Genomic DNA, 21,987 nt, shown 5'->3' on the forward strand with positions numbered 1-21,987 from the left:
GACTCTCCATTTACATGCACAAATTGGAGTCTATTAGATAGATATGATACAAACCACTGCAGTGCAATACCTGTAATACCTACAGCATGTTCTAATCGCTCTAATAGAATATTATGGTCACCAGTATCGAATGCTGCACTAAGGTCAAGAAGGACAAGCACAGAGATGAGTCCACTGTCAGAGGCCATAAGAAGATCATTTGTAACCTTCAATAAAGCTGTTTCTGTGCTGTGATGAACTCTGAAACCTGACTGAAACTCTTCGAATAAACCATTCCTCTGCAGATGATCTGTTAGCTGTTTGACAACTACTCTTTCAAGGATTTTTGATATGAAAGGAAGGTTGGAGATTGGCCTATAATTAGCTAAGACTGCTGGGTCTAGAGATGGCTTTTTGAGTAAAGGTTGAACTGCAGCCACCTTGAAGGCCTGTGGTACATAGCCGATTATTAGAGATAGGTTGATCATATATAAGATCGAAGAATTAATCAATGGCAGGACTTCTTTGAGCAGTTTTGTAGGAATGGGGTCTAAAAGACACGTTGATGGTTTGGAGGAAGTAATTATTGAAGTTAACTCAGAAAGATCGATTGGAAAAAAAGAGTCTAACTTAACATCAATGGAACTAAGAGTAGCTGTAGATAATATTACATCTGTGGGATGATTACTGGTAATTTTTTCTCTAATGATAAAAAATAAATGAAAAATGTAAACATCTATGTTTAGTGAACTTTGCAGTGTTGCTCTGTGGTGCAACTACGACACTGTAGCAAAGTTTACACACTGTGTCTACTTGATCCACGTCTGACTCTGCGAACCCATAATGTTTCCACACCACTGAAGTTTTTTTTACCTCTCTTTTCAACCAACAGCAGTCACTCTCCTCTCCAAATAACTTCTGCTTAGCTTTCCGAGCTTCCCTCAGGTCCTCTTAATCAGCGGTCCCCAACCCCCGGGCCTCGGACCGGTACCGGTCCGTGAGTCGTTTGGTACCGGGCTGCGAGAGTTGAGGCTCAGGTGTGAAATGTATAGTTTTCAGGGTTTTTATCGGTTTTCAGCGTTATTTTGTTATCGTTTTTATCGTTTACTCGGTTTTCCTGGGTCTTTTCACATGTGTTATGTTTTTGTTTTGTTTTTTTGGTACCGGTACTAGTTTTATTTTGTTGTATTTATCCGCGACACCTTAAAGGCTGGTCCATGAAAATATTGTCGGGCATAAACCGGTCCGTGGCGCAAAAAAGGTTGGGGACCGCTGCTCTTAATTGTTGTGACACGTGTTCGAAATGCAGAGAGGTGCGCTCGATTTGCCATACGGAGCAGCGCGAGAGTAAAGCACGAGGGAGCGGCTAATAATCGGCTCAGTCATTTTTAATGATCGTTGAAAGCCCAGATCATAATCGTGATTAAAATTCGATTAATTGAGCAGCCCTACCTGGATCAACTAAAGTTTCAGCTGCAACTCTCTCGACTCTCAGATACTGTTCATCTGCTGAGGATACATTTTTAACACCTGCCACATCATCTTTTGTCCTCCACTTATCCAGTTTCCTCGATTTTTTTTTTTAATGACGCACTGCACAACATGGTGAATAGCTCTTTGGGAATCACCTTGTTGGTCCTAAAATAGTATTTCATGTCTGTTTCATTGGTTCAACTAAACAAAATGTAAACAAAGTATGTACTTTTGCAGGTAACAGTGTCTGAACATACCGTTTAAATTTGGATATTTGTAAAGTTGTTATGTGCTGACACATCACAACACTGGTGCCTTTTTTACTACTAGAATGAAAGAAATGGGGGTGGATGAAGATTTTTGCCCAGTACTATATAAGAAAAGCCTGGAGGAGGAGCTAAATGATTCACTTTAACAACTGATTAAATTCCTTTTTAAACACCATAATTTTAATTATTGCTGCGTCTTTATAATATTCCGGGTTAAAAAATTAAATCCATCCATTCCTGATTAACTGCGACAAATAAGCTGCAGGCACAAGCACTCATCTTCACGGCAGTTTTTACAGCTTCAAACGGTAAAAATAAACACACATTCCTTTGACCGTGTATGAAGATGGCTTCAAACGCAAATAATGACGAGCACACAGTGGAGTGAGAGAGTCAGAAACAAAGACAGCAAATGAGAAAAATAATGAAGTGTGTGGGAGTGTTTTTACATCTATACTAACTCAGGTGCTCTATCGTAAAAAAAAAAAGAAGAGAAAAATATGCTAATATAATCATCACATTTTGAACCTACGCAGATTTGACTGTAAATATTTAACCAACAATGAATATTCAGATCAATCTTTTTTTTTGTCCCCCTCCGGTTGTGTGTGTCTCTTGAAGATGTGAAGGTGTGAGGAGCACTTCATTTAGCCAAGTGCCCTCTTTTAATAGTCTGCCAAGATACCGTGCTAATTAAAACACATATCCAGCAGTTCAAACCAGGTTCGCGGTAGGTGTTTTTGTTTCAGAAATAGTGAGAGCAGTTAGTTAATGCCAGTTTAGGATTGTCACTGTGCTGCATTTGAATATGAAAGGTGAATTTTAATAAACTCAAAAGATGTGCCTCTGCTTAAAAGCGTATCAGCAAAAGTATTCAGCATACAGATAAGATATCACTCTATAACATGAATAAATGTAAAATAGCTGTCAGTCTGCTTACAATTAAAGAAAAAGGACATAAATGAGATGAAACGTTGCAGCCAAATGTCTCAAAAGTATCCCAGAGTTTTTTTTTAACTATGACTCCAACAGACCTCTGGGTTTAGCCTCTGCTGACAGATAAATCATGCTACCAAACTGTATACTCATGCATGTCAGAGGTATCAATGTACTGTTTTCCCTTTGACCTGCCGATCAGTCTCTGATATTTTCTCTGATATTTTAAAATTATGATTAAATTAGCCCTCATGCGCCTCCCCAGAAATGTAGCATGGTCACGATGCAGACTGCAGCTGTGAATGGTTACTGATGTGCACAACCCCTCTGTAGAACATAATTCGATCCATTATGGGATGTTATTCTATCTAGATTCCACATAATGCTAATGTAATTTGCCAGTGTAATCTGCCATCGCCTTGTTTTCATACCTCTGCTATTCTGTGCATGAACTCCGTCTCTTGTCTGCACTGCAATAATTAAAGTATTCATTTTGCTTCATCTCAAAAAGGATCTTCTCCGTTTCACTCCTAGTTTTCTGAAGTAAGAGAATCAAGTCAGCAGCATGGAAACCCCGCTACCAATTTGTGTTTTGGAGGTGTAATTAGAGAGCCATGCCCTGTCTTAGATAAAATGAAATAAACTGCAATTCAGCTTCGCTCGGATTTTATTTGTGCAAAAGAAATCTGTGTCCAGTAACCTGGAGAATTTTGTCTCAAGACTTGTTTGAAGGCGATAGAGGGTCCAGTATGCGCTGCATAGGGAAATGTAAAAGCTATTAAATGGTAGTCATTTTATTATAGACATAAATTGAATTTCCCATTAAAGAAAAGTTATCAATTATAGTTCAGTCAGAACCCCTGTAGTTAAAAGTTGCCTGTTATTTCCTTCTGCAGTCATTTTTATATTTGTCGTCATTGACTTCATTCTGGGATCTTCCAATGCATTTACGAAAAAATTGCCTAAACTTACACCATCGAATCTCCAGTCGGGCCTCCTTTTTGCTGCTATGTTTATGATCACTATAAATAAAAGGGTACTTTCAATTCAAATGCTGCTCTCACATTTTTTTTCCAGAAACTCAAAAGCCAACTGCTCTCTTTCATTTTTGCGTCTTTAACACACTGCACACACAGACAGCATGAAAAACACCAACTTATCAATTAATCATCTGAACTTTTCTGCACCGTATCGATGCGACTGTTTGACAGAATAAAACCAAGTTAAAAAGTAAAAGAGACAGATGGTGATGCAGATCTAATGATGGACTCACTCTCTACTGACCGACTGAGAGGTCTGGACACACATCACACACAGATACACACACACAAACACAGCTCCTCCTCGGAGTGGTCAGGCATGAATAGCAGCCTTATCCATGCCCCAGTATAATAGGGCCTGTGGGAAATGATTCACTCTTCTGTTTATGTGTGTCTTGTTTTCCACAATTTATTGAGTCACAGTAGAAGACACATGATTATGTGTGTGTTGGTAAGCAGAGGGTACCTGTGCAAACTTCCTTGTAGGTGGGGTTAGATGTGTAACCCCCAGAATAGCCCACTTGGGTAGAATAAACTCCTTTTTGCCTCCAAAACTTCCTCTCTGCACCCCAGAAGCAGCCCATACCTTCGAGGGGAAAAAATAAAAAAATAAATAAAACAAATAACAGCAGTCTTTAACAACCAAACCAATTTAACAAGACAGTAAAGACCAGGTCACACCATGCATCACATCTGTGGGAGTATTTACTGAGTTGAGTCCCTCATTACCTTCTGTTGGCAGAGAAAACTCATAAAGATTCAGATGTTTGACTTTGATGTGAGCATTTACATGAAGAATAAAGGCAGACAAATACAGAAAATGAGATGCAGTTTGACTGGGAGTCGAGTTTGTACGGTGGATGGTAAATTACTTATTTTCTTCTTTCTACATTTGTTTCTTTTAATTGTTTTTTTCATGTGTCATGTTAATACGGTTGGAGATCCATTTAGTGTAGTCAATAGAAAATCATAAATCTCATGGCATGTGGGTTTGATAGGAACTGTTTGCGTGCTTTAGACCAAACTGTGGATGATGAACACAAATAAAATTCAAAAAGAAATACAGAAATCAAAAATAAACTGCAGGTTACATGCATAACCCCGGTTCTCAGACTTTTATAATAAACCCATATTTACAGAGTCTTATATCCACAGCTAAAAACTACAAACTTTATTTTACTTGCATAAGTCCAGTTTTCAGATTAGCATGATAAGACGTCTCACTATGGAAGAGACATCTACTGTGTAGAAATGGACAAAAGTGAGGGGTGAAAAACAGCTTTTTTTCCTGAATGTGGAAAGAAAGACACATTCAAGTAACTTTGAATACGGCATGATTGTACGTGCCTTAGTATTTCAAAAATTGCAACTAGGATTTTACCCCACAACGATCTCCAGGGTTTACAGAGAATGAGCTGAAAATAGGAAAATATCTAGAAAATATCCGTCCAGTTCTCAAGATAAGAATATCTTCTTGATGCCAGAGATCAGAGGAGAATAGTCAGATTGCTTTGAGCTGATTGAAGGGAACGGTAAGTACAATAATCCAGTAGGATCTGGTGGAACCATCATCATGGATTTGTGGCCAACAAATCTACAGAAATTGTGTAACGTGATCGTGTCAATATGAATCAAATGAGGAAAACTTCCAGCTCCTTGTTGAATCTGTGCAATGAAGCAAATCTGGTACTAGCAACATAAAACAGTAAACATTTATATATGTATGCATGTGTTTTTATTTTTATTTGCAATGCTAATTTTGTCGGCTAACCTTATATATGTTTTGTCTTATTCTGGAAGGTGAATTACACAAATTATAAGAGAAGAGAAGCAGAGTGTTTGCAGTTATAGGTCTAAAAACAGCAGTGCAAAAAGAATAACTACAAAAATTGAATCTGTTGTTATATATCTAACTAAAATTTCACAGATATATCCAGGAATGATAAGGATGCAGCAACTAACCCCGTGATGAAATATATTCAGATTAAAAATGCAAAAATCTGGGTGTAACATACAAGCCTATGGCTGTGAGTTTTAAAAGCAAGCCTGGTTCACAACTGGAGTTTATTTTTCAGCATGTTTTCAATTAATTTTCAGCATAACATTGGGTGACTAGTCTAATATTACATGTAGAGAAGAAGTAGGTAGCTAATGCGTCATTTATGCTTAAGTTCATGCGAGTCAACGTGACCATCAATAGGAAGCCTTCCACTTTCTGTTTGTATGTGTACATGAGTATATTTTCCCCTTTTTGTGGCTTGTGCATGTACAATAAATACTGAAGTTAACAAGGCAGGAAAGCCTGAAATTGAAATCACTGAAATTACAATTACAATAAGCTGCAATGCAGGTTTTAGGTCATATCAGCATTTAAGCTAAACTGCATCAATTTCCTTGTACGTGTTTGGAGACACTTACCAAACATGGCCATCTCTGTTCCCTCTGGAAAAGGTGGAACAGTCCTGTTTCCACTCACATCGTGCTTTTCTGCAGGAGCAAGTGACAAAGAAAGAGAAGGTATGAGAATTAAAAGATAAGAACCAAATGGCTGAAGACCGGCTCTATTCTCTGCTTCAGTTATGTTGTTATCTGCAGTGTGGTCATTGTTTACAGACACTGAGAGGATTTATTCATTAGATTTGCACCACTGGTACATGTTTCCCAACATGTTAATGTCTTCCCGAATCCAGTATAGGAGGGAGCAAAGACCACTCTGCATATGCCAAATCAGACTTTATCTGTAAATGTAATTAATATTCATGCCAGTATCATTTTAAAATAGCTGTTAAACAGTTTTTATTGTAGCCAGCTATCATCAGGGAATTTCTTTCCAAACGTACAGCACAATTTCAATAAAAAACATGCTTTTAACAAGACTGCACCACCAAAATACACAAGATGTAGTCCACACACACACACACACACACTGAGTGACCCACTTAGACAGTGGCGAACAGATCTACATAATTTCATAGCAGCTGCATTCACTCCAATCAACACAGAGCCAGAGGTGCACAAGGACCCATTTGAGGCCACCCAGCCACCTGGCTGGGCTAACACACATTAGCATTAGCATGCTGGAGGCTGCATGTGTGTGTGTGTGTGTGTACAGATGGCTTGCTGTACAATGCTGTGGGGGAGGGAGATAGATTAAATTAAATGTGATGATGGAGGAGAATGAGAATAAACGTAACATCTGGATCCCCCCTTCTTACACCCTCCCCTGTTTTCACAAAAACACGCAAACATACATGCACACACACACACACACAGACACACACACACAGTCTTCACGCGTGATCGCATAATTGACATGAGGGGCAGCATGCCTATAGACAAAAGCAGCCAGATGGACTGCCAACCAATCAGCAATGCGTGCGCGCACACATCAGAAAATGATTTTTGATTATCAGTTTTTACATTTTGCACTTGGTGTTCTCAGATTTTTTATTTTTATTTTGTACAAACACAAAAAGACACACTTTATCACAATCTGAGCGAATGAGTCGTCCTTGTTTGTCTGATTACATGAGCAGCTTTTCATCCTGTGTCAGCCCGACAAAAATCTTCAGACACTTTCTCATCTTCCTCTGGATTCTGGGGGAGGAAGGTTTGGAGCTGCAGCCATCTCCTGCCCTGACTTGGGTGGAAATGACTGCACCTCCTTGCCTTTACTCCCTTTACAATCCTACTGTTAGATTAGTATTCCATTGCACAATATCCCACAATATCCCTGTTGTTCCTAATGTCCAACTGTGCACAACATTTGCAATTGATACAAGCTGAAAAAGCTGCTGTGTGTACAGTGACATAATTATTTGTTCAAATATTTAAATATGATGTAAAGTGAATGTATAATAAAGAATAAAGTGAATAAACTATTTTTTGGACATTTTCTATGTATTTCACAAATCAAATCCAAATTGACCCGGTTGAATTACCAACCTTAGAATATTGACAAAAAAAATAATTTTCAAAATTTGAATGGTTGACTATAATATATATATAGTCAAGCAATCTTATGGATTTTCTTGCATATATCCACATTTCTATCCTCTGCTATAGCCACAAGCTGTGGGTAATGACTGCAAGCATAAGCCTGCAGATGCAAGTGGTGAAAATGAGCTTTCTCTGAAGGGTGCCTCGGCTCAGAAAGGGTGAGGCGCACAGTCAGTTGGGAAGGGCTCAGAGTAGAACTGGTAAGGTAATTATTAGAGGTGGTTCAGGCTTCTGAATATGATGCCGCCTTGGTGAGGTGTTTCAGACATGAACAACTGGAAGGAGAGCCCAGGACCTGGGACTGCCTCATTTTCCTCACAGAAGACCTGAAGGTGGTATCTGGGGAGAGGGAGGACTGGGCATGTCTGTGTTGACTTCAACCTCCACCACCTCTAACCCAGATGAGGAGCAGAAAATGAATAAATGGATAGATGGATATCAGGATGGCTCAGAATGGCTCTTTGGGTGTGTCTACAAAATTATATTACACTACAGTGAAGGCAGCAAGACTGTGTTATATTATCTACACTAATATCTGTATATTTTTTGTCATTATTGGAAAAATGGATGCTATGCCTGACTTAATAAAAGCCCGATTATCAAAACTGCTTAAAAAATAATTTCCCTTTGGCTCTCACTAAAACCTTTTTGGAAGATGTGTAAATTCCCACTGTGAAGGAAAAACCCTGAATATACAGCATTTTTCCCTGCAGGAACCCAAACGTTGTCTGTTGGCTAATCCACAGTGTAATCCAGTGTGCTGATACTGGGTGCCTTCTTCTGTCTTAATTGGACAGATGCTGAGAGATTTTTCATCTGAGATGCCCCAGTTTCCAGACACCGGAAAACTGGATTTAAACTCTAGAATAAACGCTGGTAACGGAATGATTTTTGGCACAAAACCAAGGGAGTTGAAAGTCATAAAAATCATCACAAATGAAGCTTTAATCCAAAAAGCATCAACCTTCAACAACCTGCAAATCCCTGTGATTTCAAATGGAAATTTAAGATCCTGCACCTTAATACTGGTACACATTCTCAGCATCCCCTTTCCACCCCTTTCCTCCTCCTCCCACATTATCCTCTGTGTGTGTGTGTGTGTGTGTGTGTGTGTGTGTGTGTGTGTGTGTGTGTGTGTGTGTGTGTGTGTGTGTGTTTGTGTGTGTGTGAGAGAGAGAGAGACTGTTAGTAATGGCTGCCTTCAGGGACCAGCAAAGGCATGTTCATTACTGGCTACACACAAGCACACACAGATACACGTGCGTGTGTGTGTATCTAACACGCACAGACACACACACACACACACCAAGACACTGAAAGATAAACAATTTAAATGTAAATGTCAGTGGGAAAGACAATAAATCCAGACAGAATACTAATGAGAGTAAAAGCTCACTGTGTGTGTGTGTGTGTGTGTGTGTGTGTGTGTGTGTGTGTGTGTGTGTGTGTGTGTGTGTGTGTGTGTGTGTGTGTGTGCGCGCGCGTGTTATAGAAAAAGAAAGATATAGAAAAAACAAAGCTCTGAAATGTAAACACCTTTCTTAGTAACAGCTGTTGCAAACACACACACACACACACAACCACACATGCACCGGCCCATTTGTTTCTTGAAAGATTTGAACACGAGCAGATAATAATGTGTACCAATAAGTTTGCAGGATATATTTAAACTCAGATGAGAAAGAAAAAAAATTCTGTTATTTGTTATAAAATTGCACTACAGCTTATATAATTTCACTGCACAATATTTGTTGTTTGGTCTGAGCTCTGCAAAAGGACTCACTTGAGCTTTCACAAAATCGGTGCAGCAATTCTGCTCATTTTAAAAAATGTATTCTGCAGTGACAAATCAATTGCACACTGCTATTTAAGCTGCTTTTTCCCCACACATTTCCCAGGCAGGGCTGATTTTTAATGCTCACAAGGTTCATGTTTTACTTCAAATTACACCCAGATACAGTAACCGCTCACACTTTAAAGTATTTTTGAAATTATGCGCACTGGTTTGCTTTCCTGCTTCTGCATGCTGCACTTCAGAACCTGAAACAAAGCCCCACACCCTACAATTTCCATCAATCCTTACCAATAAAAATAAAGCCAAGTTGACACCAAGTTCGTCAACAAATTCCTGTTTTTTCATGCCAAAAATATATCCATTCAACTCAGATTGACTTCATATTTTTCCTCTTTTCATCTTTGCCCCACTTGCAGTAGATCCAAGCCACAAATGGGACCTGTCTCCTAGTTTCAAATCCACTGGTACCGACCATCCAAGAAGTTTGTGCTTCAGTTCTCATGGGTGAAGTTGTAGCATTGCATATGTCTGTTACCAAACACTAATTAGCAGATGTGTGTCTGTGTATCTATTCAGATTAGTCAGCTAAGAAAGATGGCTGTTGTTAGCTGATAAATTACCACTCCATTGTCTCATCCAAATATGTTAATATCTGGCTCAAAAAACTAATATGATAGCAGTCAAAACACAGAGGCTTCAAAATGAGGTTACAGTGGCTACACCCACCTTATATATGTAGAATCTTTAGAAATATAAAGTACCAATAGAGTAACTACATCAGTTAGTCTATTGTTTTTCATTAAAATAATTCAGGAACCATAGTTTACCCTACAATACCTGCTCTGCAGCCTTTAAAAATATTTATTATTTCTTTCAATGTAACCTTTATGATCTTGTGAGTTTAGAGCTTTACCACAGCATTTATAATACTGCAATTTATTTTTAAGATAAATTAGTGTATAATATTCCCAGTCCCACACAATAATACAAATCATTTGACATGCCAGAATTAAATTCCTCTTCTACTTAGTGCTAGCCATGCCATTTCAATTCCAGATTTAATATGAAATCATCTCAGAATGCAACAGCGCAAAAGTAAGAAATAACAGTCGATTCCTAAGAATAGTCTGCTTTTATGGCTGATTTTTTCTGCTTCCCTGCGGTGTGTTTTCTGCAGCGTGCTCAGAGTTGAAGAGCCAATACATATGTGAACATAGCTTGGCTGTTCTACAGCATCATGGACTGAAGGTTCTTACAATGAATGATGCTGTTAGAGCCAGGTGGATCTTTCCAAATAAGAGTGTGACTGTTCCTCTCTATCAGGAACTGCTACTCTGTCACTTACAAAGCCAACAAACCGTGCATAACATTTCTTCAGAGACACCCATCAGCGTTTCTAACTGCAGTGTGTCACAGAAAACAACACACTCCATCCATCCATTCTCTTCCGCTTATTCCCATCAGGGCCACGGGGGGTGGAGCCTATCCCAGCTACCATAGAGTGAGGCGGGGTACATTCTGGACAGATCGCCAGTCGGACACTGAGAGACAGACAACAATTCACTCTCACATTCACACCTGTGGACAATTTAACATCACCATTTAATATAGCCCCACAGCGCCGGTCCATAACTGCAAATGAACAAGTTGAAAAAAAAAATGCTGTGGATCTCACCTTTTAGGTGATGTAGATGATCAGACTAGTGGTTGGCTCTCAGTAGAAATATTTTTGGGAGTTTTTCGGGAGTCTTCTGTAAAAATGTATCTTTTATTTAGCGAGCAGTAGTTTTCACTCTGAAACAACAGTGCTTGGTAATGAAAAACAAATGAAAAGGAATGACATCTGGATTGTCCCCCAAACAATGAGATTTCTAAACTTACAGGATTGCGGGTACACTCAAAGTGAAACATGCTTTCTGATTTAATTGTTGTTTGTGCTGTAGACTGTTTAGAGATGAAGTGCTAAAAACTAAGGCAAGGGACATTCCCCCCTGTTTCCCCCAGCCAATCGCACCCCGGGCGTATCTGTCGGGACTGAAAAAGAAAACATAATAAGGAACTGCCTTAAGCGTGCATTATTTGTAATGGCTATCAGAGGGCAAGAAAACGTATGGTCCTATGGAAGTCTACAGACTGACCTCAGCAAAGACTTTCCTGCTGGGTTTATGGTCACAGTCAGTAATTTCATACTGAAACACTGAATTCATTTTAATTTTTTCTCAATGTAAGTATCAGAAAGGAGGATTATCCCAGATATGTTCATTGGCTAACCACTTCTGACTGACCAGTCTGACCGCTTGTCACATTCAGTTTCATAACACCAGGACAGTGATGGCTTCAAAACGAGACTTTAAAAACTAGTGGTTGACCTCACAATGGCAATTTTCATACTGTTACTGGAATCAGTATACTGGAGTGTATAATCACAGCTGCGTGCACCAAGGAAGAGCTCATCAATGCTGTGGTGCCCAATATGTGTTCATGTATTGCATTTAAAAAGTCAAGCAACAAGCAGTAGCAGACATATTATGGGACTAAAACCAAACAAACTATTTTCATTTTCATGCTTGCCTGACTTTGCGCGCTGATTTAAAGAAGACAAAACAGACTGCAGATTGTTTCTGCTCCGCATCTTGTTTCTGTGTTTATTAAAGACAGTTTCTGACTGTTTGCACTAATTTTCTTTTATTTAGTGGTAAAGAGCAGCGAAAGAGGTTAGAAAGCACTTCAGGGCCCTTCACATCAGAGACCCACTTCATTTTAGGTTTTGTGTGTGTGTGTGTGTGACTAACCAGCCTGCCTCCCGGTCTCTTCTCCCGCTCCCTAAATCCTGTCACAATAATAAGCCTGATCTCAGGACAGGCGTTTATCCATGGTGACATCTGTGGCACACACGTTCACACTCTCCATTAGTGCTGCTCTATTTCAGCTCAGGCCTATGTGTGTGTGTGTGTGTGTGAGTGAAGGCAGGCAGAATCAGCCAATCAGCACTCAGTACATTCCAGTTTATCTCCATGGCCTTTCATCACGCCCTTCATCGCTTTTTAATTTTCTGTACTGCAGGCACAGATAACAAAAGAGAAACTGATAAAATAAGAAAGAAAAGAGTTAAATAAACCGATCAGCACTGAATTTATTGTTGTGTAATGAGGCTATACTGCGTCATTAAAAGATAGTCACCTCAATTCTATGAATCTGCATGATTTCCATCAGCCTATGCTGTAGAAAATGATGTGACTTTCAATAAATTTCCGCCGATCCCAGATAAACGAGAGGAGAAAATCTCTTACGTCACCCTGCACACAGAGCTGACAAAGTGCTGAGTCAGGCTCTTGCGTCATTGTCTTATATTTTGTAGCTATTTCATCTCCCTTTTTCCTTTACTTGGTTTTCTTTCACTGTTCATCAGCAGCACAATAAAAACCATTATGCTTGCAGGAAGAGCAAACTCCATGTAAACTGAAAGGATTAAAACTTTCTTTGTGTTAATTGAAAGCACGGGAAAAATTAAGACGCAAAATAACACCCAACAAACTTGCCAGACCAACACCTATGCAAACTTTTTCCAATCAACCACTCAAATCTGTGAGAAACATCCAGTCAAACTTCCCAGACTTAAGACTAGTAGCAAACAACAAAGGAAAAAAACTTCTGATCTATGAGATACAGACGTGGAGGTAAAGTAGTTCAAGAGGATTCTTGACTCGATGCTGCCTAAAGCTGAGAAGTTGAATTCTCTCAGGATCTTACTGAGGGATCCTGGGATGGAAAGGTGGAGCATGAGTTGGACTGGTTAAAAGAGCTATGCCAAAAACACAGTGTGGGTAACACAGCACAGTTCTCAATTTTAGTAGTTGCCATTAATGGTTAAACAAGTGGAAAGCAGTAAGTAAACAGTAAAGTGCCAAAAACTCTAATGGCCACTTGAGGCTGGCTCCAACAGAGAATCAATCCCAAATCACATGTTAAAATGTCCAAATTAACAGGAAAAACAAACATGTTAACAGCCTGATACAAAATAGTTTTGGTTTATAAGGCTAGTTTTACTCTTCATAGCAACTGAATCTTCTTTTACAACGCGTCCATGTGAATAGTAGAGTTAGGGGCGTGGCTACTCTGACTAACAGGTATGATGCAGGGATTGGAGCCAATCAGCATCTGCTGGGTCTCACGCGACTGCAATTGTTCCTAACCACTGGGAATCCTCACGTTAACTTTTATTGAGTGGAAAAAAGTTAGCATTCATCCTCCAGCTTTACTGTGTTTATGTATATGTAGCACATTATTATATACCAGCTAGCCCAGGGGTCGGCAACCTGCGGCTCCGGAGCCACATGCGGCTCTTTAGTCCTTACAGTGCGGCTCTGCGTGGTTTGGGAAAATAAATTAGAAGTATTTAGCTGAAGTGTATTTTATTTATGTTAGTTTTTTTTTAACTTGTAGTTCTAAATTGGAAGATTATTGTGATATTGAAATATAAAAATAAAATGATATTCTATTATTTTTTTCATCACTCAAAATAAGCGTCACACTCGCGGAAGCCGGTGTACCCGCCGAAACGCCGTGCATTTCACACACGGTTGCTGTACACATACAGCCGGCTGTAGCTTTTCAGCTCACAGCCCGACACATACCAACAGAACAGCATAGATAGCACAGACGCTAAGGCGGTGAGGCGTGATTGCGTGTGCCGCTCAGGTGCGTCCGCCTCCCCTGCAGTGGTGCTGCAGACCACGCCCGGTCTGGTCAGGTAAAATACATATGTAGGCAGAATTTTGCAAATATATATCTTTCTTTTTTAGCAGCATAGTGCTTTTTTTCCAATTATATTTTAAAAACCAGGTCAAGGATCCAAAAGCCCAAAGGTGATATAAGGGTGGCTCACAACAGTTTTTGTTTGCTACATGAATCATTTTAGTTCAGCTGGGTGTCTTTCCTTTTGTTATATTTCTTTAACAGTTCAAAATATGTTAATTACATATATAAAATTTAATTTTCTCTGTAGCACTTCATGGATTTCATAAGCAACACACCTTAGTTGTTCACAAAAAGCATAAAGGTAAAAAAACAACATATACAGTGTTATCTTCATTTTAGATGTCAAAAAGTATTTGCGGCTCCCAGTGTTTTCTTTTGCGTGGAAACCGGGTCCAAATGGCTCTTTGGGTCTTAAAGGTTGCTGACCACTGAGCTAGCCCAACTTCAGTAACCCTGCAAAAGTACAAAAGTCACTGATGTTTGGTTTTCTGTCTTCATTTATGTTGGAAGTGGTGGCAGAGCTGTATGTTTTAATTTTATCACAAATCACTCAGTCAGAACATGCTATATCATGCTTAGGTAACTAGCGAAACTAGCGAGCTAACTTTCTGCTAACTTCTAACTCCATTAAATTTAATTCCAGTCCAGGCATCCATGAATGTTAAACTTAATTGTTACACTTGGTAAAGAGCGGAAAATACGGTACTAGTCCCATGTGCCAGTCCAACAGTTTATATGTATCAAGAAAGTGATTCCCAAAGTGCAAAGTGCATATTCTCAGTGTCTAAAAAAATCTATGTACACTGGACAAGTGGAGCACAAAAGGAGAGGTGGCAGGCCTACAAAAATCTACCTACGGCAGATGAATGGTATCTTAAAATAATGTGACGAGACATGGCCTTCACTGGATCCATCTACTGTTCGTGAAGCCTCATCAGAAATGGCCTCCACGGAAGGGTGGCTGTTAAGAAGCCATTCTTAAGAAAAGGATGAAAAGGCTGATGTGTGCTAAATTACACAAGTGGACAGATGTTTCAATGAATATCTGCATAAATGTCTGATTTTCTGCGCAAAATATAAAGAAATTAGGGGTAATTCAACACTTTAGACATTACTATATGTACAAAAATTCCCACATATGTTCGTGGTTCTACAGAAAAAGTCTAAAGATCACTAAAGTATGTCTTCTTCCATTTTAACCTGTCTGAACAGTGTCTATGCAAAATGTCATGGTAGAAACTTCCAATTACTGCAGTTATTAGTATTTGTCATGTGGCCTTCTTTTTTGTATTTCCTCCAAAATTACTTTTCTCTTTAAAAATGCTGCTGTTTAAGCAATGATTAGTATCTATATCAGTAAAATTGTAGCTAGAAATATTGATATCGTATCAAATTGAAAAAAAAACGGTATCGCCCATCTCCATGAAGAACCCCGCCTCCTCCCCCCTGGAGCTCCCGACTTGACAGTGATAAATGAAGCACTGCAGCTAATGTCTAGCTTGGGGAGATTGGTGAGTCTACACACACACACACACACACACACACAGAGAGAGAGAGAGAGCGAGAGAGAGAAAAGATTGCTTCTACTACACTGCAATTAAATCTACAAAGTAACCTCCCCTCACCCTCGCCTCCTCTGATTGCCTGGTTTCTTCATCTTCCTCCTGCTCCCCCTTCCTTGCATCCTCTCTTTACCTCTCCCTCCTTCGCCCATATCTCTCTTTCCATTTATTTCTCCCTGCTAAAGGATTTCTCTCTCCCAATCTATCCGAGCCCCTCAATCAGCTGCTCTGATTGCCGTCATCTTTTTTTATTACCGCCCATCATTACAAGCATCAGCGTTACCGTTATTGTTCTGCGGCTCGCAGACATACTGGACATGACAAGGAACCTGTACACTCACTTATTTTTAACACAAGGTTGTTGGAGTCCCCTGTGTATAATGGGGAAAATATTACATTTTAGAGGGTAGAGTTTCCCCAGAAGATTATGTAGGCATTGAATTTGTCACGGTCCCAGGTTACAGTGTTGTGTTTATTGAGTTTTGGGTTCCTGTTTTGATTTGTTACTTATTCTTCTCTTTCTAATGTTCTCATTTTCTAGGTTCCTATGTGTCTTGCCTCTCTCTGTCTTCTCTGTGTGTCTGCTTGTGCTCTCCCATGTCTGTCGTCTTTATTAGTGTTGATCTTCATGCATCAGTTTAGTTTTTTCTCTACGTGACTTCCTGTCTTGTTTTTCTGGGCCTCGCTCTAGTTTCACTTCCTGTTATTTCCTTCATTCGGGATTACCTGCTCCACAATTCTTAATTTTATTTGTGTTTGTTTGCCTTTACCTCGTACTGATGCCAGCTGTGTTCTATGGTTTAGTAAGCCCCCATGTATATAATATAGACCGCATAGTGTTTTCCCTGCATCCTGTGTAAAGCCATCTGATTATGTTCTCTTTTCTCCTGGTTACTTCTGCTACTGGTGTCCCATTTTTGGGATTTTGGTTACAAGTTTCCCTTCTGAAGTTTAAGACTGCTATCAGCTTTTTGTTCATTTTGTCTGGACGAGTTCTCAATTCCCCCAAACCCAAGAGAACCAGCAATAAAACAAATGTGTCGCTTGAAAAATTACAAATCAAGCTTCATATGGAGCAAGTCTAACTGATGTTTCTAAATTTTCAAACCTGATGTGCAAATTAAAAATATCACAATCTGATCTGATGTATCGATATCAAAAGTACACCAATCCAAATTCTGACACTTTCTTTGTTGTATTTTTCTTTTATTTCAGGTGCTTAAAATGCTGCTTTCCTTTATTAACCAATGTTTCATTTATTACTTTAGTTATTTTATTACCATTAATAAATATTCAGGTTTTAACCAACATTTAACAGGGCTCGGCAATTAATTTAATTCTCATTTCAATTACTAATTTGCCTTCTTTATTAAAACAAGATAATGGAGGGAAAAAATAATTATTATGCTGCATTTTGATTTGCAATAATTCCTTCATTTCACGTTTCAGCACATCTTTTTTTTTCTTTTCTTTTACTGCTCCAAAAAGGTCGGCACTGACTCTCCACTGGACTGTGGCAGGTTTGGCTCAGTTCAGATTTATTTATGTGGTTCGTTTTTTTAGTTGATTTGTAATTAAAATTACACGGCATCCACTAAATGAAAATGATGTCTTATAAATCCACCACTTTTTCCAAAGTCTGAGTGACTGCGTTAAAATAACGTTTGGTTAGAAATGTTTGATTAATGCCATAACAGCCTTATTATTTGAATAACTGCAGGGTTTCTGTTAAAGTGGTCGCCATAAATGTTTATGGTTTATAATGTGACAGTTATTCAGTTCAATTAAGTTAATTTGCATTAATTTTTTTCTTTAATTGCAACACCATAAACTAGAAATGGTCATCGGAAGTTCTCTATTCGAGGTTCAAAAACAGTTAAAATTTCACATCTGTCACTGTAGGACAAAACAAGCATGTCCATCTTTACATATATGGATCAAAAGTGGTAACGTAATTGTAAAAAAAAAAGAGTTTAATGCTGTTAATTGCACAAAATTAAATGTATGTGGTATAAGCCAAACACACAACTCAATCAGCCCCAGCAAAACAATTTCTACACCTGAAGGTCTGTTTTCTGTTTTGCACTAATCTTCTTCTTCTTCTAGCCTCTGAATCAGTGGATTGACAGCTTTGAGTGTAGTTAGAGCAGGGGTGTGGGTTAATAAGCCTCCACAGGGCTCATATATGCGCGTGTGCACCTTCCTGACGGTTCGACTCGATCGATCGCTCAGAGCCATTAGTCTAGAGACAGTGTATGGTGCAGGGAAACTTGACGCACTTTGCACTGGTGGAGTGCTTAGTCTTTTCCAGACATCTTTATGTCATAGTAATGGCTCTTTGCATTCATACATGCTTTAAGTACATGCTTTGGAGAATTTTGACTGCTGGTTAGAGCATTAATACTTTAACATGTAGTACGCAACATTAGGCTGTAAATTATACTTTTTACTACAAGATGTAAAAAAGCTTGATTTAAATCAATACATTTATGATATACAGATATAGCCTGACACAAGCCTGAATTGGATAAACAAAATAAGATGGATGGATCCTGATGATGTAGTGCATACATATTTTATCTTATAAAAAGTTATTTTATTTAATACTAAAACTATTCCTACACTACTGTAAGTACAGGCTGGGTTAAAGCTTTAGTATATCTTCATTTACTGATAACAGATTGGTGGGTCTACTGCACAAAAGGGGATGTTTTGGGGGTGGCTAGGATGGGAATGAGGGACAGCTCAGGTTGAGCAGTTTAGAGACAAAGTTAGAGAGGCAAGGCTGAGATGGTTTGGACATGTGCAGATGAGGGATAGTGGATACGTTGGACAAGGATGCTGAATATGAAGTTGCCAGGCAGGAGAAAAAGAGGAAGACCTCGAGGGAGGTTCACAGATGTAGTGAAAGAAGACGTGCAGTGTGTTGGTGTGACGGAGAAGGATGCTAGGGACAGGGTGAGACAGACGCAGATGTGCTGCTGTGGCAACCCCAGAATAAACAGCTGAAAGAAGAAGACGAAGATTTATTCGTAAACATAAGCTGCCGTGGTGATCCACAAACAAAATTTTAATGGAGATGGTTACTGTAAGAGGCATCTTCTTCTTCTTAGCTACATCTATCTCTGCATCTTATATCAGTGTAAGGCCAAAGACATATGACATGAAAAAAATCCCAGATAACTAACAGTGTGCAAAACTAAACAGAGTTGTAGTCTCACAACAAGCTGACATCAGCTCATGATTTCTACATATGGTCATCTGTTACAACATCAAGTTGAGTCAAATTGAGTCAAATTGAATCAAATTGAATCGTTTTGTTTTTATATCAGCATAAACCAACAGCAGGTGTTAGCCAAAGTGTTGTGCAGCTAAAAAACTAAAAGAATAATTAAATAATAAGGAACATTTAAAAAAATGCTGGGATGGGAAAACCACAAATAAAACAACATAATAACTCTAGATAAAAGTCAAAGATGGGTGTCTATTCTACAAATATACCATTCCCACAGAGCACAGGAGTAATATTCACAAACTCCTCAGCAGGCTTCCATAACTTGGCAAATCAGAAGAAAATGGGCTTTTATGGAGGTGGGTCTTAAAGAGACGAGAGGCAGAATGGCCTGTTTATGACAGATAATGAAATTATAGGCTGGATAAAAGGGCAGTATAAGTCTTTTTTTTTAAATCCTACAACAATAAACAAGCAAATGAGCAATAAAAACTGACAGTTTTTATTGTCAAAACTAATCAATTTTTACAACATTTCCACTATCTTTTGTTTCAAAGATAAAAAAAGACAAAAGACATTACAGGTACTCATAATGCCAGCAAACGCTAACTTGTGTCAAATGTGGGGCTGCATTTGGGTTACAGAGAGTGATGGGAAGAAATACATTTACAAATGTGATATCTGCTATTCAAAGCCTCATTAGCACAATATCACATCAGACATTTACATCACACTCCCTGGAAACATTTGCTGTCAGAATTATTATTATAGCAAGCTGCAGTAATAATTATTTACACCTACAAGTACACCTGGTAATTAAAAGACATCAACACACCAGCTGCTGTGTGTCTGAACACATCTGCATTAGGCTGACATTAAATTCTTCATTAGTCTTTTTGTTACTATTTTCCATCCGTGTGTAGGTGGCGAGAGCGGAGCTAAGACATCTGAGATGAGTCAGGTAGGAGTAGTAATGTCCAGATAACACCATTAAAAAATATTTAGCTCTAGACTTCTGACCCCAAACATGAACCTCCCAGTAGGGATTCGCTTTTTGGACAACATATTGCAGGGCTAAGGTTACTAGTGAAGGTAGAGCAGATAAAGAGCGGATAAACTGAAAAAGTTGAGGATAAGTTAATTAAAATAAATGCAAATATCAACTAGATTGATTAACCTCTAGACACTAGCTGTAAAGAAAAAACAAAGCCAATGCAGTGCCAAACAGTGCAGTTCCTCAAACGGCCTCATGGGCCTGTCTAAAACTCCCACATTAAAATGCTTCATAACTTCACAGCATTAAAAAGCATGTTTACAGACTGGTACAAAAATGTTTTGGTCTCTATGAATAATTTTCCCCCTTCATAAAAACTTGCTTTTGATTTATTAATTTTTTGAGGAATCTTATTGATCTAGGCTCCAAAAACTTGGCTTCAGGCAAAACTCCAATGTTTTCCTTGTTTTATATGAAGGTATATGTACCTTTATAGTAGAAAGGGGGGACTGCCAGATATTTTTTTAAGTACATGGATCGTATGTATGTTTAAGAATTGTTTGGTGTTTATCATAAGTGTTGTGTTCAGCGTGTAAGAATTTCAAATCATACGTGTGGTCAAAGTTTGGAAATATTCACAAATGTGCACGCTACTATGACAATTACAGTTAAATGTTGCTATTATATGTAGACAAGTTGTTTGTTTCAGTCGGAGCCAACAGCTCTGGCTTCTATGGACAGTATCCCCAACAACTCTCATTCACTCATCAACCTAATAATTTCTCAGTTATAACCCAATGAGTTTATCTGGGATAATCCTCCTTTCTAAATCTAAAGTTGTGTCCACGCTGGATGCAATTTGCTCGTTGCACATCACTTTGAAACTGATGGCTGGTGGATTTTCCAGGCACTGGGCCATGTCAATCACAGGTACCCTTCACTCTCATTGGAAGTCATTTAAATCCGTTGCCTGGAAGTTTAGAAAAGTTTATCTAAGACTCCTGCCTTCATAGTGTTGAAAGTGGTTATGCCACCCATAGTCACTCAAGGTCGCAGGATACCCTTGAATTTCTGTCATCTCTGCTTGACACATTGCTGCAATGTTCTGCTTTAGAATGTCAAAATTCTAATTTAAGGTGCTGGCATGTTGGCTTTATTTTCTATGGGTCCAGATCATTCAGTTAGTTTATGGGGAATGGAATTTCCCAGTTTTTCTGTCTGTGTTGATCATGCACAGGTTTGGCTGCTAACTGAGCTTCCTGATAAATGAGCACTTTCATTGGGATTTCTTAAATTATGAATTATTAAACCGTTTTATTTATCTGCAAGTATTTTATTTGCCAAGTGCATTGCGACAAATTAATAACTGATCAGCATAATAAGCTGCCTCTTAGGCAAGTTTTCCGTGGATGAACTCTACTTCCACGGTCATTGACTGCAGCTGTGAGCTCGGTGTAGCAGCACATAAATGAACCTGTTCTGGTCAGCTGGATGACGAATGCTAGCTGAAGTCCAAAATGGTGAAACTGGAGAACTTCCAACACTGCAGGATGAGATTGTCTGTGTGGACTGCCCCAAGAATTAGCAAGCCAGCAAAACAACTGATGGGAAATGAAACATGGCGTGGCAGGAAGCGCTGGGTAAGCAAGTTAGGAACAGTTCAACTTTCAAAATAAGAGCGAGGGGCTTGCCAAATTTGTCATTTGTAAATCAAACACAGATGGTGGCATTCTTTCTAAGGGAGAAAGAAAAAATGTGAAATACACCTGTAGGGCCACACCAATCAGTCTGTATGTAGATGAATGCAGATTAATGTGCAGATTTTACATTATTATATACATCTAAAACTTGGCAGATTTAAAGAGCTGCAATTGGTAACAGTATTAATTGAGACCCATCTTTCTAAAGAAAATACCTGCAACCATCACTTTTTCTGGCCCTTTATGCTGA

At 38.9% G+C, this 21,987-nt stretch overlaps 1 protein-coding gene across 2 annotated transcripts in view; it reads right to left on the reverse strand.

Moving 5' to 3' along the window:
* Positions 1-21,987, reverse strand: part of msraa (methionine sulfoxide reductase Aa) — a 62,446-nt gene that overhangs the window by 35,765 nt on the left and 4,694 nt on the right. For both annotated transcript variants that reach the window (XM_085131943.1, XM_085131942.1), the window contains exons 2-3: positions 6,116-6,184; positions 4,164-4,283 (exon numbers count right to left, since the gene is read on the reverse strand). In XM_085131943.1, coding sequence (XP_084988069.1) covers positions 4,164-4,283; positions 6,116-6,184 — 189 coding nt within the window. The remainder of the gene's footprint in view (positions 1-4,163; positions 4,284-6,115; positions 6,185-21,987) is intronic.

This window comes from Neolamprologus multifasciatus, chromosome 15, assembly GCF_963576455.1.
Source record: "Neolamprologus multifasciatus chromosome 15, fNeoMul1.2, whole genome shotgun sequence".
Classification (NCBI taxonomy): domain Eukaryota; kingdom Metazoa; phylum Chordata; class Actinopteri; order Cichliformes; family Cichlidae; genus Neolamprologus; species Neolamprologus multifasciatus.